The sequence below is a fragment of the Choloepus didactylus genome, chromosome 15 (assembly GCF_015220235.1).
Source record: "Choloepus didactylus isolate mChoDid1 chromosome 15, mChoDid1.pri, whole genome shotgun sequence".
NCBI lineage: Eukaryota > Metazoa > Chordata > Mammalia > Pilosa > Megalonychidae > Choloepus > Choloepus didactylus.
The window spans coordinates 79,035,841-79,052,764 of NC_051321.1; the positions used below are offsets into that span (position 1 = coordinate 79,035,841).

At 37.3% G+C, this 16,924-nt stretch overlaps 1 protein-coding gene across 1 annotated transcript in view; it reads left to right on the forward strand.

Annotated features, from left to right (window-relative positions):
• NRG3 (neuregulin 3) overlaps positions 1 to 16,676 on the forward strand; it is a 1,038,857-nt gene extending 1,022,181 nt beyond the window's left edge. Inside the window, exons 7-9 of the mRNA XM_037805143.1 lie at positions 3,805 to 3,932; positions 8,287 to 8,457; positions 14,139 to 16,676. Of these exons, the coding sequence (XP_037661071.1) occupies positions 3,805 to 3,932; positions 8,287 to 8,457; positions 14,139 to 14,646 (807 nt within the window). The 3' untranslated portion in view covers positions 14,647 to 16,676. The remainder of the gene's footprint in view (positions 1 to 3,804; positions 3,933 to 8,286; positions 8,458 to 14,138) is intronic.
• The last annotated feature ends 248 nt before the right edge of the window (positions 16,677 to 16,924 follow it).

The following is a 16,924-nucleotide window of genomic DNA, read 5'->3' on the forward strand; positions in this document are numbered from 1 at the left end:
CAAGTCCTTTCTGTAGAAGTCAAATTCTTGTTCAAGATGTGGTCATTACTGACACTATGTGGTTGATTCTGGAAGTACTTGAAAAGAAAACATTTAGTTTGATGTTTTGAACTTAAAGGTACATAGCCTTAACATGTTCCTTATTCCCTTAGATATATACCGTCAAAATCCTTTTCCCCAATGACAACCCCTGTGAATACTTTTTTATTTTATTTTATTTTATGTTATTTATCATGACCCAGAGGGGTAGTATGGGAAATATACACATGCACACACATACACACGTGTGTATATACTGTAAAATACATGTATATATACATACAAAAACTGTATGTGAACATATACACATATATAACTAACTACATATATAAACACAGTACATATAAATACAAAACAAGTATTGCACTTTCTTTACACAAATGGAATCATATGCATATTTTTTAAACCTTGCTTTTATTCTTTTCTATTTTTTTTCTACTCTTGTGTACCTTGCTGTATAGTATTCATTTATGGATATTAATCTTGTTTCCAATTGTTTCTCCTAGTATCTCTACTAGATATTCTTGAAGTTTAATTTTTCACTATTCTGTTTTGCATTCTTTAACAATGAGCGAAGTTATTTATCTTTCCATATGTTTATTGCATACCTGACTTTAGTTTTTCTGTGAAATTTTTGTTCATACTATTGCCCTTCATTTTTTTTCCTAATGAACTTCTGTGCAACCTATAAATCTTAAGAATATTCTTTATCTGGGATATTAATAACCAATTTTGCCCAGTTTTTTAAACTTGTGCTTTTATTTTGGTAACAATCGTTTTTGCTACCTAGGATATTTAAACTAGTAGTTAATCAAATTTAACATATATTTTTTTCTTTATGGCTTCTAGATATTGTGTCCTGGTAGGAAATGTCTTTATCCCTTAAGGTTATGTATAAATTTACCTACATAGTTATATAAAGTTTTAAAAATGTATTTTAATTAATATAGAATATGAGGTACCTAGAGACAGACAGAAGCTAGAGAATGGTGAGCAGTTACTGAATATGTACAGAATTGTTAACAAGGTTGAAGCTAAACATTTGGTAATTAAAAGAGGTGATGGTAGCTAGTTATTGGGATTATAATTAATCATGCCCTATAATTTGATTGAAAGTGGTTGTTTAAGGTCATGTGTGTCACCAATTAGCACTACAAATATAAATAAGTTCTTTTATGAACTACTACAAATTAAAAAAATAACAGAGGGCATATAGGAAAAACATATCTATTACAGACTATGGACTATAGTTAATAGCAATATTTTAATATTCTTTCATCAATAGTAACAAATTTACTACACCAGTACTATGGGTCAACAATGGGGAGAAAAGGGTATAAGAGGATTTGGGTTTTAATTTTTATCCTTATTTCTCTTTTGGAGTAATGAAAAAGTTCTAAAATTGATCACAGAGATTTATGCACCACTATGTGACGATACTGTGAGCCAGTGATTGTATGCTTTGGATAGTTTGTGTGGTATGTGAATATATCTCAATAATATTGGAAAAAATATATTTTAATTAACTAATAGTTCACAAATACTTCTTTTTATCAAAATGTAAAGATATAGATTAATCTAGAATTCCAATTTCCTATTACCCACAACTGCAATTTTTGTGACTTGTTGAAAAGTTCTTTTGTATCTAAAGTCATTTTTTTAAATTGCTTTAGCACATTTATACTTTAATTCTGTCTTTTGCCCTCTGATTTGAAAGGTCATCATGTTTCCAAATCATTGTAATGTCTCTCAATATGATTGTGAATTTTTCAATTTCTTCAAACAGTACTATTAATTTTACATTATATTTTTGAAGCTATTTTGCTAGGTAGATTAGAATTTATAACTATTTATGACTTGGTAGATTGTTCCTTTTACTATTATGAAATACCTGTCTTTGCCTCTGTTAAAACACATTTTATACTGAGTTATGTCACATTTTACATTATTACTGTGGCAGCCAATGTCTTTTTTTCCTAGAAATTGCTTGGTTTGTCTTTGTCCATGCTATGTAATCTTTTTCTCTGCTGTTTTAAGTGAGCTTTTTCAAATAGTATAGGACTGTATTTCCTTAAGTCGATGTGTGAATGCTTGTCTTTTAATAGTTAAATTTAACACATCTATTCATATTTTCATCATTGATGGTTTTAGACTTATCCCTGATATTTTATATTTATTTTCAATTTGCCATGCTCTCTCAATACAGCCCTCCTATCCCTTCCTGTTTTATTTAAAATCCATAACACTTTGATTTATTTCTCCTCTCCAGTGATTTGTATATTATGTTTGTTTTATATACTAATGATATCTAATTTTTAATACACTTAAACATTTTTTCTACTAGACTCTAAAATTAATTAGCATTCATATTCTTACATTAACCCCTTGTCAACACCTACTGTCAGGATTTAAAAAGTAAAAATTATCATACCTCTATCATCTTCCATTCTTTATTCTCATCTATAACTTACAGCTATTTTGAAATTATTTGGACTTTAGTTTCAAAATGTTAATTTAAAAATCTACATTTATATAAAGTTTACAATAAAATAGATTCCCCTTCTTGGATTCAGTTTTCCTTCCTGTTATAGTTGTACTTTTAGTTCTTATTTCATAAGTTGTCCTCAGAAACCATGTAAACATGAGACTTCACAAAACCACTACCCAGTGATTAGGGGTGTTCAATTAGGTTGAAATACAGACACCATGCCAAACATCTATTAAGTTTCCTATAGTTCAGACAAAGCATTTGTAAAAACTGGAAAACATCTCAAAGAGCTGTCTTCGTTTTTGTAGCTTGCCTTCCTTAAACTTAGTTCAAATGCATCATTGTCACATTAATTTTTTTTCAAGAAATCTATAAGGGAGGTGTTATTATCCCATTATATAGATCAGAGACTCAAAAAGGTTGATCAACTTGATTTTTTTAAATTTGTCCATGCCTCTAATCATACAGGCTTCATTACATTTGCTCAGAACACTTCAATTTTGTAGTTTGGTCTTATATTAGATACTGAATATCCAGATTTCAAAATCTCTTTAGTTTAAGTGCCAAAGTCTAGGGAGTGTGGAACTCCACAACTTGCAGGCTGGTTGAGATGAGAGGTGATATTTCACCTGGGGCAAAGTTATTCTTAAAGTGTTATCTCCTTAGACTTTATTTTAGCCTTCTGTGCTCTATGAGATATCATAATCAAAGGTGAAGCCAAAGGTTAAGAGCTATAGACTGAAATGCTCCTATGTTTCTCTTCTTAGACCTGGTAGTGGTTATCTAGTAACAGGCTGAAAGTGGGCACCCATGGAGAATGGTGGGCAGATATTCTACCATTTTTCTGAGAATATTCTGAGGTTCATTCAGTCTGCATCTACTGAATCCTTACTGATAATAGCTTAGCTACTAATTCAAAATGATTTTGTTTTTGTTTTTGCTTTAACTGAAATGCACATCAAATGAAGCATACCCATAAATGGCTTTGGCTGTCAGGCACAGTGAGCCATGGGTGTAGACTGAAATGAGAAGGCAGATTCAGAATTCCAGGGTGAAGAACCTCTTGAACAGACTTTATCTAATTCACAGAGGGGATGGAGGCAAGCACACCCAATATGCGCGAACTGGGATGCAACCAAAATCTCCGTCATCCTTCTGATCAGGTGCCCCAGTAGAAATTGTCATTTCATTACTTTTCAATACCTCGACATAGTGTTATAGAGCCTCCTCTAATCACTTACCCTCCAGCTCAACTGTCTGCATGTGATTTCCCACAGTACTCAAAGGCAGAAAGGCATCCGGTGACGGCACTGGAGAAAATGATGGAGTCAAGTTTTATCGGCCCCCAGCCATTCCCAGAACTCCCTTCTTCTGACAGAGGAAGCCAATCTGTCAAACACCACAGGTACAGGTAGCTAATCGAGGTGGGAGTGGGTGTGTTTATGCTGTGTATAAAGCAAAATGCATGCCAGGGAATGAATACTCGGGGGACATGATTGTTCTCCATCCTGCTGTGTGTTGCCATGATGCAGAGGCTCAAGCACTTCACAGCAGGTAAATCAACGATGCCAGCTTCGCTATCAGGGAGCCGTACCCCTGTGAGAAACCCAGAGGAACTATTAACAGCACCCATCACACCTAGAGACACAGATCAGTGAATGCAACAACTGCATTCTGAAAAACTATTCAAGATGCAATTTTTCCTGTCCTACTTTATCTCTGTTTGCAACGTTAATGACTAATTCTTCCCCAAGCAGCTGGTATGCCACGTGCCGAGTCTTGCAATGTGGTTCTCACACAAAGATAACTTTGGAGGGGGAAGAAGCCTGGAAAATCTTCTGCTTGGGTCTGTAAGGACTTCTGTTATCAAGGAGGGGGGGGCAACACTCTTCCAAGCCAAGAACATAAATTGGCTCTTTTGGGGAGAAAGCCAAAGATAAAGTGATCTGATAAATTGATCTGATAAATTTCTGGGCATTCTGAAGCGGAACAGGGTTTTCCAGCCTCTTCTGTTATATAGATGAGGAAATCTAAAACTCCAAGAATTGAAGGCATGTATTCTAGATCAAGTGGCAGAGTTTGAGATTAATGTGAAAACATGTAATATGATTATGTGACTCCATATGGAGATCATCAGTCTTCATGGAAGTTTTCCAAAGTTTTAAGCATCCTTTTTTTAAGCAAGAAATGCAATATTTTAAAATTTAAATGATTATAAAAACCTTAAAATTTAAGAAAAAAAAATTTTTTTTTAATTGCAGTTTTTCCTAGCAGTGAAAAATAAATGCTTTTGGCCCTTTGTTTTCACATTTTCTGGCAGTGCTTTGCACACCACAAGGCAGAAGCACACAGTATACAAGGAGACTGTCTTCTGCCTTTCCTCCCAATGAATTGCATGAAAAGTTTGCATCTGGCCGCATTTACTTTGGGGACTTCAGTCACTCTCTATACGAATCCTCAGTACTTGGTGGTAATTTTTAATTGCATTTTACATGATAGAGACTGAGACACAAAGGGCTTGCAAAATTATTTTTTTAAATGGCTCAAATATCTTCAATTTAGGATTAAAATATGGTTGCCTCTCAGATACTTGTTTTAGCTATGAAAGCAAAGGTTTGGTTTATAGCAATTGTGGCATTTATAGAATATTTACCTGTGAAAAGAGCATTTTATTTCACTGGACCTAACGGAAGTTATCTTAATTAGGGAAATTAGGGAAATAGGTCCAAATTTACCAGCCTTTTAGAAGATGGATATTCTCTTCAAACAGCATTTCCCCCTGCTGATTGTAACACATTTTAAAGAAGTATTCTACCCAGTTAAGTGAGATAATTCAGGATAATATTCTTTTAGTAAGATGTTTTTTGACATAAAAATTTTAAAGTTGAGATTTTAAAGAATACAACTTCTAAAGCATTGTTCTGTAATCTCTCTATTCTACTCCCCCCACCCCTGCCAAAACACTCCTTGACAGTTTATATGTCCCCTCTTAAACTTGACTTTTAGTATGGTTTCTCCAGATTATATAAGAAAGTCTTTAAGAGACTTTTTTTTTTTTTTTTTTTTTTTGCTTGGTTCAATGACATTGGAGTATTTGTTGGTATTCGTTGTGCTCTGATAGATAGGCAAGGTTTGATTTATAAAGTGCCCTTAGAACTTTGTAAATTATAGTTTAATATATCATTGCTTTTGTTTTGTAAAACATGGAGAGGCTTAAACATTTTCATGATTGATGGCCTGGTCACTGATTTATATGGCCTGCAAACTGCTCCATAACTTCTTGAATGCCACTGGGTTTGAAGTCCTGAATAGTTGATTGATCAATAGGTATGAACTGTTTTGAAGATGTGTCACTAGTTCACACCGGTAGGCTTTGTTGTGATAGTTTTGCAAGCTATGAATAATTAATTTCTTTTTGTGCACTGCAGATATGATTCATTTGGATAGCTCATTCTGAAACAAAGTTGTTAATTCAAAGCCATTCTTATGTTTAGTAAAAAAAAAAACAAAGACAAAACCTCCATTTTAAACAAGAAATCTCTAATGTCATGTCATATTATTTATAATGCAAAATATTATTGCTTTATGTTTTGGCAATGTAACTCACTTACAGGAAGCACATATGTACATCTTTTTAAAGGGAGAGAAATCCAGGGTTTTCAGTGATTAGTATCATCCTTTGAGTTGTCAGTCATGTAGAGGAACCAGTGAAACTTGTATTGAGCACCTACTGTGTGCTAGCTCCATGTTGGATACATTGCATGCTTTATCTCTTAACCCCCCAAACCAATTCTATGAAAATACTGAAACATGATGCTGAAATCCTCCTTCGCCCCTCCATCTCTCGTCTCTACCTTTCTCTACCTTGCTCTGTGCCCCGGGGGGTCAGCAGGTTTCCTTGTCCTCTGATTCTTTTGTCAGACAATGTGACATATTAGCAGGAGATGGGAGTGTGAGAGGGGAGTGAAGTCGTTTCTGCCCCCTCCCTCCTACTTGGTGCCTCAGCTGTGTCCCCCTTCCTGAGGTCACAGCCCCTGCACGTCCTCTCCTTATAACTGGCTTTCTGTCTGTATTATGCTCACTGCTCCTTCTCCTTGTCCTTTCAGGGATAGTAACAGCTTCCAATTGTTACAAACCCTGGGGTAACATGTCACAAACCTTTGAAATAGGAAACTCTTCTCAAATGACCCAGTTTGAGAGTTCCTCTAAGACCCTAATTGGTACAAGTATGTCCTGCATCATTATGCAGCTAGTAAATTACCCAGATGCAGCTAACTCTAGCACCCAACCCCATCCACTGCAGCCTCCTTATTTGCCATTAGCTGATGGAGACAGAGGCAGGAGGGAGAGAGCTCCTTATACTGTTGTCAGCTTGAGTAACAGTTTGAGTCACAACATACAAGAAATACCATGATAAAGAAGGAAGGCATACAAATGTTGCCAGTTACGATCTGGTATTTGCACAAATTCAGAAGGTTAATGTTGGCTTGAGGAATATAAAGTTTCGATCAGTCACCTTGCCAAAACCAGGAAAGTGGCTACTAGTGCTCAAACGTCAGGTTCTCAAACTCTGATCTCAAATAATAGTTGAGAAATATTGTTATGTAGTCTGAAGTAGAAATAACAGAAATATTGGTGGGAAAAACGTTACAGAACTTCAAATAATGTAGTGATACAAGTATTACTCCTTTGGGAGAATGGCCCCTTTAGAACTTGACAGATTTATTGAAATCTGGAAACATTTTCAGTCTTCCTCTATGAGGTTGTGGTGATATTTTAGAGGAAATGGAGGATGTGACATAGACATTTTAGTTCACCTTTTAAGTGAACACTGCAGTCTGTCTGACCATATAAACTTGCATTACACGTCTTGTCTGCACAGGATACAAGTGCTCCTCACCAGTCAATGTGGTTGTAGGGTAAATCAGTGAGGTAGGGTTGGAAATGATTGTGGAATAGGCCATGAGTCAAATGGGCAATTGATTTTTTTTTAAGAGCCTAGTTCTTTTGCTTAAAATTATAGTGCTTTTGTTTGAGAGGGCCTTACCTGTTTAGAACCTAAGGTATATCTCATTTGTGCCATTTGCTCATTGATGACATCAACCAAAATAGTTACTTGGGTATTTGAATGTTTTATTCATGAAATATATAATTGGATGTTTATTGACAGTAAACTCCAAAGAAAATAATTTAGTTTCTCAAAATTGATGAAAACTTATGGTTGTGAACTGGGAATTTAACACATATGTTAAAAAAGAAAATGCCAATTAAAATAAGGTTTGTTTATCCTAGCACAAAAACAAGTGAAAACTTTCCCTATAAACTCCTTCAGGGCTTCCTGTGTTTGGTTATTGTCAGTATCTAATAACATGACCATTTTTATTTCTATTAAGATGACAGCTACCATGGCTTGGATAATCCAGCTTTACGGAGGATAGGAATTAGGTTTTGGGAATTCCTTGAGCCCACCTCTTATCTTTGGCTGCAAAGCTGCAGTAATTTTAATCAGCTTTGCTCTAAACTGGAAAGGCAGAAACACAGAAACACGGGAACTTCTCTTTGTCTTGGTGACTCTGAGGGTAAAATGGATTTGGCAACTCTGGATCACCTCCTATCCTTACCCTACATTTATGGATGGGCACTGGCCTAGAACTCTGAAGATCTGGAGTGCAAATGTGGTGTTTGGGAAGTTTGAGTAGCTACTTGTGAGGTTATTGCTATGACCTCTTTTTCTTGCTGATTTCCTTCCACCCCAGCAGGAGCCTGTCCTCTTGCTGCAGCCCAGGGCAAAGGACTGGGATTCTCCATCGGAGCGCCTTCAGGAGGACACCCCCCTCGCCCCGAAGTCGACTGGGTGGAATTGTGGGACCAGCATATCAGCAACTCGAAGAATCAAGGATCCCAGATCAGGATACAATACCTTGTCACGGGTAGGTCTTAAGGGCAATGGAATTTAGAGAGGGTGTTGTTAATGCTATAGCTTTAAATTGAGTTTTAATATTCCTTAGGGTTTTACTCACTAATTTCTCTAATTGGCTACGTATGCTCACTGTTTTCCTTGTTCCACAAAAGATGAGCTAACTTAAAAGCATAGCATGATACAGAATTATAGAAATGTTAGGATAAAAAGAAATGTAAGACAAGGAAGAAAGGAAGTGTATAGATACCTAGGCAATATGTTTTTATAAAATTCCTAAAACAACTGGGGATTTATCTTTGATAAAAATAAAATAGAGGTTTCCTAGAAGAACAAAAATGTTTCCTAATTTTCAGGTTTGAACAAATTATTTAAACAAGACTTTGAGTAGTCTAGTGGATAATAAACCAAACAATAATCTATAATATAATCTGCTTCCATTGAGCACTTTTGAACCTGCCCCAAACAGTGTTGGCAGCATAAAGTCAAGGCTCAATCTGCTGAACTCAGATCTCTAAGTTCATTTGCAGTACAAGTGTGGATGGATGGGCTTTAAAGTCACCAAGGCTGCATCTTGTACTTACAGTGCAAAAGGGACCACCTCTGGGTGGTCACAGACCTTCCCAGGGCTTATGTCATGATGAGTGGAGTGCAGCAGGAATTTTAGCCATCATTCACCTGGTTGGCATAAACCACTCAACCAAATATTGCAGCCCTCAGATAAACGGGCTTGATTTCAAATCCCATCTTGGCCCCTTACTACTTGTGTGAATTTGAAAAAGTTTTATCATCTGAGCTTAAGTTTTCTCATCTATAAATTGAGCAAAATAATACCAGCCTCCCTGAGAGTGCTTAGGGAGATTTGAAAAATATGTGTCAAGTGCTTGTGATGGCACATAGTAAGTAGAGAAGTAGTATTGATATTTGTTGTCACAGGAATTGTCATAGAGTCATTCATTTCAAGAGCAACACAACTGGGATTTATGCCAGAAATTTCAGGAGCCAGTTCCCTTACTCAGGCCAGATTCTTCTTGCATGCAGTTTTTATCTCTCTGGATGAGCCAGGCCAGGTTTCTATGATGCCTCGGCCTGGGTGATTTTCCCAGGCTGTCTGCAACAAGCTGAAGGCCAAAGCATGTGGGAGGTCTTTCTCTTTTCTTCCAAGCATGGAATATATGTAACAGTGCTCCATCTGGCAAAGCTCAGCTATAGATTTCTTTGGGAAGACTAGAAAATAGGAAATAAATAGCCTGTGGCTGGATTTTGTAATTTTGAAGCAATTCCAAATGGACTGCGAAATGTGTTTAGTTCAGATCTGGGGTGACAGTTGCAAATGCAATATAGCAGCCAAGCTTTCCAAAATATATAATGCAAATCAAGAAGCAGTTTGCATTCTTCTTTGCCTTATCTCTGGAAAGGGCCTTGCATATAGCCTATAATTGCAACTAATAATGTTTCATGATTACCTGTATTTTATATGTGACTAATAATCTGCTGCCTAGGAATATATTATTTCCTTTTGCCAAGGGAGATGAAAATATTTGGCAGAAAAAAATGTTTGCAATGTCTGGGTTGACTATTAGAGTGAGAATGAGTGAGGGTAAAGCAATCTCAGAGACTTTGTGAGTGAGAGAGAAGCCAGTGCATGCTGTGTTTCTTGGTATTAGGTCCTGATATGACTACCGTCCTACACACTGCAGGTCTGAAGATGCTGTGAGTCCGTGCGAGGCCACAGGCTTGCACCACACATACACGTGTCTTCAGGAGCTCAGAGCTTCCCATTGCATGTTCAGAAACTGCTTTGTCTTTTACCTCCTGAGAGACTAACACTTATTGTCTGTGTGGTGGTGGTTTTGTTTCAGTTCAGTCATCATTGGGTTAGGAATATTCTCTCCAATTGCCTGGCCATACGTATTTTTCTGCATGTGTTAATGCACCCGATGTTGATAAATGGTGGCTCTAAGTATAAGTCATTGTGTGTTCAGCACAATGAATCACAGGGAGCGAACTCATTCTCAGTTCTTGAAAACAGCTATTTTCTACTCCCAGGGGACTGGCCATCTCTCCAGACTGGAAATGGGATTGGTAATAGAATTTCACAGCTAAAGGCCCTCTTCAAATCTGGCCCTAGCCTGGAGGGGGAGTGAATGAATTTGCAAGAGCCATCTGCCATCTGCTGCTTGTTTGTCAAGCCTGTGGGTGCTGTCTGCTAGTCAGGCTCCCAGGGTGTGTGGGTTCTGTCCATATAAATGGTGCAGCCATCCAGTGTAGCCAGGTGAAGCAGCGAGGTGGATGGGAGATTCTTGGTGACCATTTCCCAGATCAGAGCCCAGTACATGAAAACCATAGCAATGGCTCACAGAGCTTTAAACTGGGTGATGTCAGGCAAATCAAACCAATGTCATCGTATGCTTGATGGAAATAAATGGAACTATAAAAGTGGATTCATACCTTCAAAGTAGAAGGAAACCAAAATATAGTGAGGACCTATCATATCTACTTAGCAACTTGATATACTTCACCTCAGTTATTCTTCATGCATTTTACAGATGAACAAACACACCGAGGAACACAGAGTTTAAATGGCTAGACCAAGGTGGCAGGGCCCCAAGTAAAAGAGCTGAGAGTGAATGCTGGCCCTTCTGACTGGACAGCCACTAAACCAGGAAAGGAGAGTGAAGAGATTCACAGTCATGGATTTTGATATGTAAATGGAAATTCTAATTATATGGTTTCAGGGACAAAGTACAATCCTTCAATTTTGTCAGTTGATCCTGATGTCATTTGCCCCACATGCAGGGTCTCAGAGTCTTCTAGAGAACAGATTCCTAGGCATGACCCCTGAATTACTGGGAATCAAAACGAGTAATTAATTGTTGAAATATGTCATCTTTAAATAGTGCTTTGACTCAGCTTGTTACAGACAAAATTCACATGTGATTTCTTTGTTGAGGCATGAGAGGAAGGGCAGTTTAAACTATTCTTTTATAGTCAATGAATACAACATCATGGATCAAACTTGTGAAAGAATCATAGACTCTCCAAGGGATATGGAACTTTGAATGTCTTCTATTCCAGAATCACATCTAGAAATTTAGCACCTACCTAAACTTTTAGAGAGTAGTATTCAGCTTTTACTCAAATACTCAGTGCTGGAATATTCACAGTAACTTTAGGAAGGTTAAAGAGTACAAATGAAATATTTCAGTTAATCCTCACAGCAAACACCTGAGGTCAATATTACTTTCTGATAGTTTTAACTTATGAGAAAACTAAAGCTCAGAGACACTGCCGTCATGGCATTGGGACATACATGTCTGATCCCAAACAAAGTCACACTTTTAGAGAGTTCCAATTGTTAAAGCCTATCTCCGGGCTATTTCTAGCCAAGCTTTCAATATCTGGCTCAAGAAATGATGCATAATAGTCAATTACAATTCCTCTTTTCATCTAAGACTTTCCGTTGTTCAAAGACTAACATGGTTTCACATAGGACATTGCTGGATGTTTTTGCCAAGCCAGTTTTCTCTTCTCTGCCTAGTTTTAGTCTATGGTCCTCTTAATTCAGCACTCAAGTATATCAGGAAAATGCTCTAAGTTTGGCTTAGATTGCCTTTTATTACTTCTTAGCTACGTCACATTGTTGACTTCAAACTAAATGCTTGAAGATATCTAAACCTTTATCCAACAATTGTATAAATGGTGTTAAGATCCACGTACAAGAATTTGCGTTTATCACCATCACATTTCAAACTATTTGATTCTTTCCACTGATATACCCTGTTGATATCTGGGTGAAATATGATTTTTACTAGTTATATTTCTTAGTTCTGTGTCATTAGTAAATCTGGTAGACCACCATCTTATATTGCCATACTTAATGATGCAAACAGGATGGTGCTGAAGACAGAACGCAAAAGCCTGAAGTTTGGCCCCTTCCTTACTGTTGAAATCGATTATTCAACAGAAGCTATAGGCTCAGATTTTCTATCATATAACATTAAACAGAAAGCTCAGATACCTTTTATGTGGCTATACATTTTGCACAAATGAGGATCATGCATTCCAAAAAAAAGGTATTCTGATGTTCCTTGCAATAACTATTCATTAGCACCCTCTGGCTTTGATAATAATAATTAGAATAAGACAACTGGGGTTTATCTTCTTCCTGTACTACTTACTGAAGTATAATATGGGGCAAGGCACTGGAGTGCCCATTAGTCCAGCTTATTCATACATTAAATGGTAATAATAATAAATAGAGCACACGTTTCTCATAAATATCCAATGAGGTATTCGGAGGTAAAAGTGCCTTTTAAAAGCACTATGCAAATGTTAACCATTGTTAATATTTTTGAAAATGGATGTTAACCTGGGTATAAAGGTAATATTTACCTTGAAGTTCAGGTATGCATGCATTCATTCCATCAGGGTTTATTGATTGCCAGCTCTGTGCCAGTCATGGTAAGAGGGGATGGGACTACAAAGACACCCCAATCTGTTCCCTATCTTTGTTCACCATATAATGGGGAAGACAGAGCTATAAATTGCTCCCATGGTGTCCTACCATTAAAGACTTCTAGTTAGTATGCACTGCACTTCATTACAGTTATTCTTTACTTATATAAACATGCTTTTTAATTTAAACCATAATGTAAGTCAAGGGAAATGAGATTTGTTACATGGACAGTTGATGTGTTTAAATTTTAAGATTTAATATAATGTTTAGATTTAAGCCAAATAACTGAGCAAGAGAATACAAAGCTACTGTTTAAGTCCAAAACCACATTTCTACAAATCTACGATGTACCTGTCTCATTTTCTGGCACTGGAAACTTCAGAATAAGAAAATCCACCAGCTCTGAGCAGGCAAGAAGGGGACTAGCCAGATTCCAACATTCAAATTCCTTGGGCTGGCACAGTGACATTCTTGACAAGCTGTTGCCAAGGAGCAATGAATTTTCTCACTTGGCTCCCCTTGTTATGTGAGGAAAACTCTTAGATTGGTAGATGCCCTATGGAACCCAATTCATCTTCAACTGAGGGCAGGCAGAAGAATTGTGAACCTCCTATTTCCATCCTTGGTCTCAGCAATCTGGCAGCGAGACAGTTCCTACCACATAGAATCCCAGTGGGGACTGAATTCGGATCCCCCAACATCAGTATGAAGCAGAAAAACTCAGCACTGTACTTCATTGATCTTTAAAACTAGGCTTCCTGTTTCCCAAAGAGGGTAGCCACAAAAAACCTTCTGGACGAAAATAGGGCTGAGAGGGTGGTCGAGTTGATGGAGTGGAGTAATGCCGTTATGGGTTTCCTGTTTGTCACTACAGAAAGGCCACACTTACCTGCTCAATCCCCATTTACTTTGTATTCTAGGATAGAGGTCAGGAAGACTATGTCCCACCTGCCTATACAGCTGTGGTGTGTTGAAAGATCCCTGGACTTAAAGTAAGAAGATCTGGGTTTGAGTCTCAGTCTGTCACTTATTTTCTGTGTGACCTTGGGCAAGTCACTTCACCTACCTGAGCTTCAGTTTACTTCTCTGTTTAATGGGGAGCATACTATCCGTCTCATGGGGTTGCTGTGAGAATTCAGTGAGATGGTGCATGTGGAAAGTGCTTTGTTGATGGAATATTGCTCTAAAGGAGCAGAACAGAAAGCTCAATATGTATCTCTGTGTTTCTTTTTCAGGTATCCATCCAACGGTTTAAAACTCCAACAAAATGCATCAATAAATATGCAACTGCCTTCAAGAGAGACAAACCCCTATTTTAATAGCTTGGATCAAAAGGACCTGGTGGGATGTTCATCCACAAGGGCCAGTTCCGTGCCCATCATACCTTCAGTGGGTCTAGAGGAAACCTGCATGCAAATGCCAGGGATTTCTGAAGTCAAAAGCATCAAATGGTGCAAAAACTCCTACTCCGCTGACCTTGGCAATGTGAGTATTCCAGTCAGCGATTGTCTTATAGCAGAACAACAGGAAGTGAAAATATTGCTAGAAACTGTCCAGGAGCAGATCCGAATTCTGACTGATGCCAGGCGGTCAGAAGACTACGAACTGGCCAGCGTAGAAACTGAGGACAGTGCGAGTGAAAACACAGCCTTTCTCCCCCTGAGTCCCACAGCCAAATCAGAACGAGAGGCACAATTTGTCTTAAGAAACGAAATACAAAGAGACTCTGCATTGAACAAATGACTTGAGACATAGGAATCTGTGCATTCTATGCTTTGCTCAACAGGAAAGAGAGGAAATTAAATACAAATTATTTAAATGCATTAATTTAAGAGCATCTACTTAGAAGAAACCAAATAGTCTATCGCCCTCATGTCATAGTGTTTTTTAACAAAATATTTTTTTAAAGGGAAAGAAACGTTTCAGGAGGGATAAAGCTTATAACTAAAGCTTTTGGCTAGAATTCGGAATACAATTTCATTTAGTCCCGACACTCTCCTCTTTGGATTTTAGAAGATGTGGGCAATTCAGACATGCGGCCCCACAGCTCCAGTGACCTCATAAAAAATGCACTGGGGGTTACACGGTTTCAGACAACTTTTTCCTGAGGGTGCAAGTGCCGTAAGCAAGCAGCCCTTGCCATTTGGCTTCCAGTCCCAACCCCTAAATTTCTATTCACCCGACAGCCTCATCACAGGTTACGTCATGTCTGCAAATGTGGTGTTTTCTACTTGATTTTTGAAGGATGGCACTTAGATTCTGGATTGGGAAGGAGGACAGGAGATAGAAGGAGTTATTGGGGCAATCTAAGCTACTCTTAAACGCCATCTTCCTCTGAAATTTGAAGGCTCAGAATCTCAAAGGGAGGTGCTCAAATTCTTACAGAAAAAGACGAATCACAATGTTGTGTCACTGAAATCATGCGAATAGAAATGTTTTCCTTTGAGATTGGGGGCTCCAAAGGAATGTTTCTTGCTGTGTGCGTGCCTCTGTGTGTGCGTGTGTGAGCGTGTGTACACGTGGGCTTGCTCGCTCGAGCACTGGTGTGCTGTATGCACATGTGCGTTCATTGTGTGTATGTGTGTGCATGTGTGTGTATTAAGCTTGCTAAACTGTGTTCTGAGACATCAGGGAATCTAATATTCATAAAAAAATTTCCCTCTTTGATCTGTTCACTCTAAATTTTTCCACCAAGTATGAATTTCACTTAGTAAGTTCTTAAACCAAGATCACTTGCATGGCGCGGTCCTATAAAACTCTTGACAATGTCTAGACCATTTTCTGATGTGAATACTTTTGAGAGGAAAAGCTATTGGCTCATTTAATGATCTCAGTATCACAAGGTGAATTGATGGAGGATGTGTGTTTATTTTGAATCATGCAGACTTAAGTTATTTACACAAGCCAGTTATCCAATTGACAGGTACCAAATTGCTTTCTCATCATCCTCATTACTATTTATTTTATAGCAAGTCTACTATGTGTGGACCCAGTCTAGGCTTCTGTGCTTAGTATGGAAAGAATAAATGGTTGAAATCACAAAGTCCAGACTTACTCAGTTCACAGGAAGTCCCTAAAAGAACAGTAAATTGTGTTGTATGTTCATTTGGAATAAAGCAATATTTTTACCACTGCTAAGGTGAACTGAAACCTCTCCTAAAGATTTGTCTGTTTTATTTATCCTTACTTTCATGGGGCATTCAAAGAAATTAGTGTTCACATAACCAGTCTTTTTCCAGTTATTGGTGGTGTTGAGTTGTTATGTTTACACTGTTTTAAATAAAAAGGCACAGTATTGAAAGTATATAAAAGATTTCTTTTACTGCAGTTTGGGAAAACCTTGGTTAAAATTTCCTTTCTGAAGATTCACATTCCATAGAAAGGGCATTCGGTTGTAACTATTTCTAAATCAAACATTGAATATATACAATTCTTGTTTTAGGCTAAGTTGTCTCTGTTGAAAATGCACTACCAATTGCTCTTTGAGAACATCCTTTAATAATGGACATAATGCCTTCCAGGCTTACAGAAAAAACAAAAACAAAACATTCTGTTCTTGATTAACACTTGTTAGGAAGTTTAAGGTCTCAATTGAGGCACTTTGAAATTGTGTTTTATATTTAACCAACGGTTGTGTGATGTTTATTAACCATTCCATTATAGTTCTGTTGTTTAAAATATAAAGATAATATTGTTAGAATTTTAAAATATTACTCAGAATGTATTGTGCCTACATCATCTAAGTTTTCATTTAAAGATGTTATATCTTTGGGCAAAAATAGACACTCTTAATTAGCAGACATATAAAAAGCCCATAAGTTGAGTATCCAATATATTATTGCTTTGAAATTTATCACAATTATCAAACATTAATTGGTTTGACTCCACGAGTCTGATGAGATCACCTTGTTCTTGGTTTTTGTTTTGCCAAAATGGTACCTGTCTTTTATTTAAAGGAAACACACAGAATTCATCTGATTAGGAGAAATTACATACTCTATGACTCACTGCAGTTATTTTA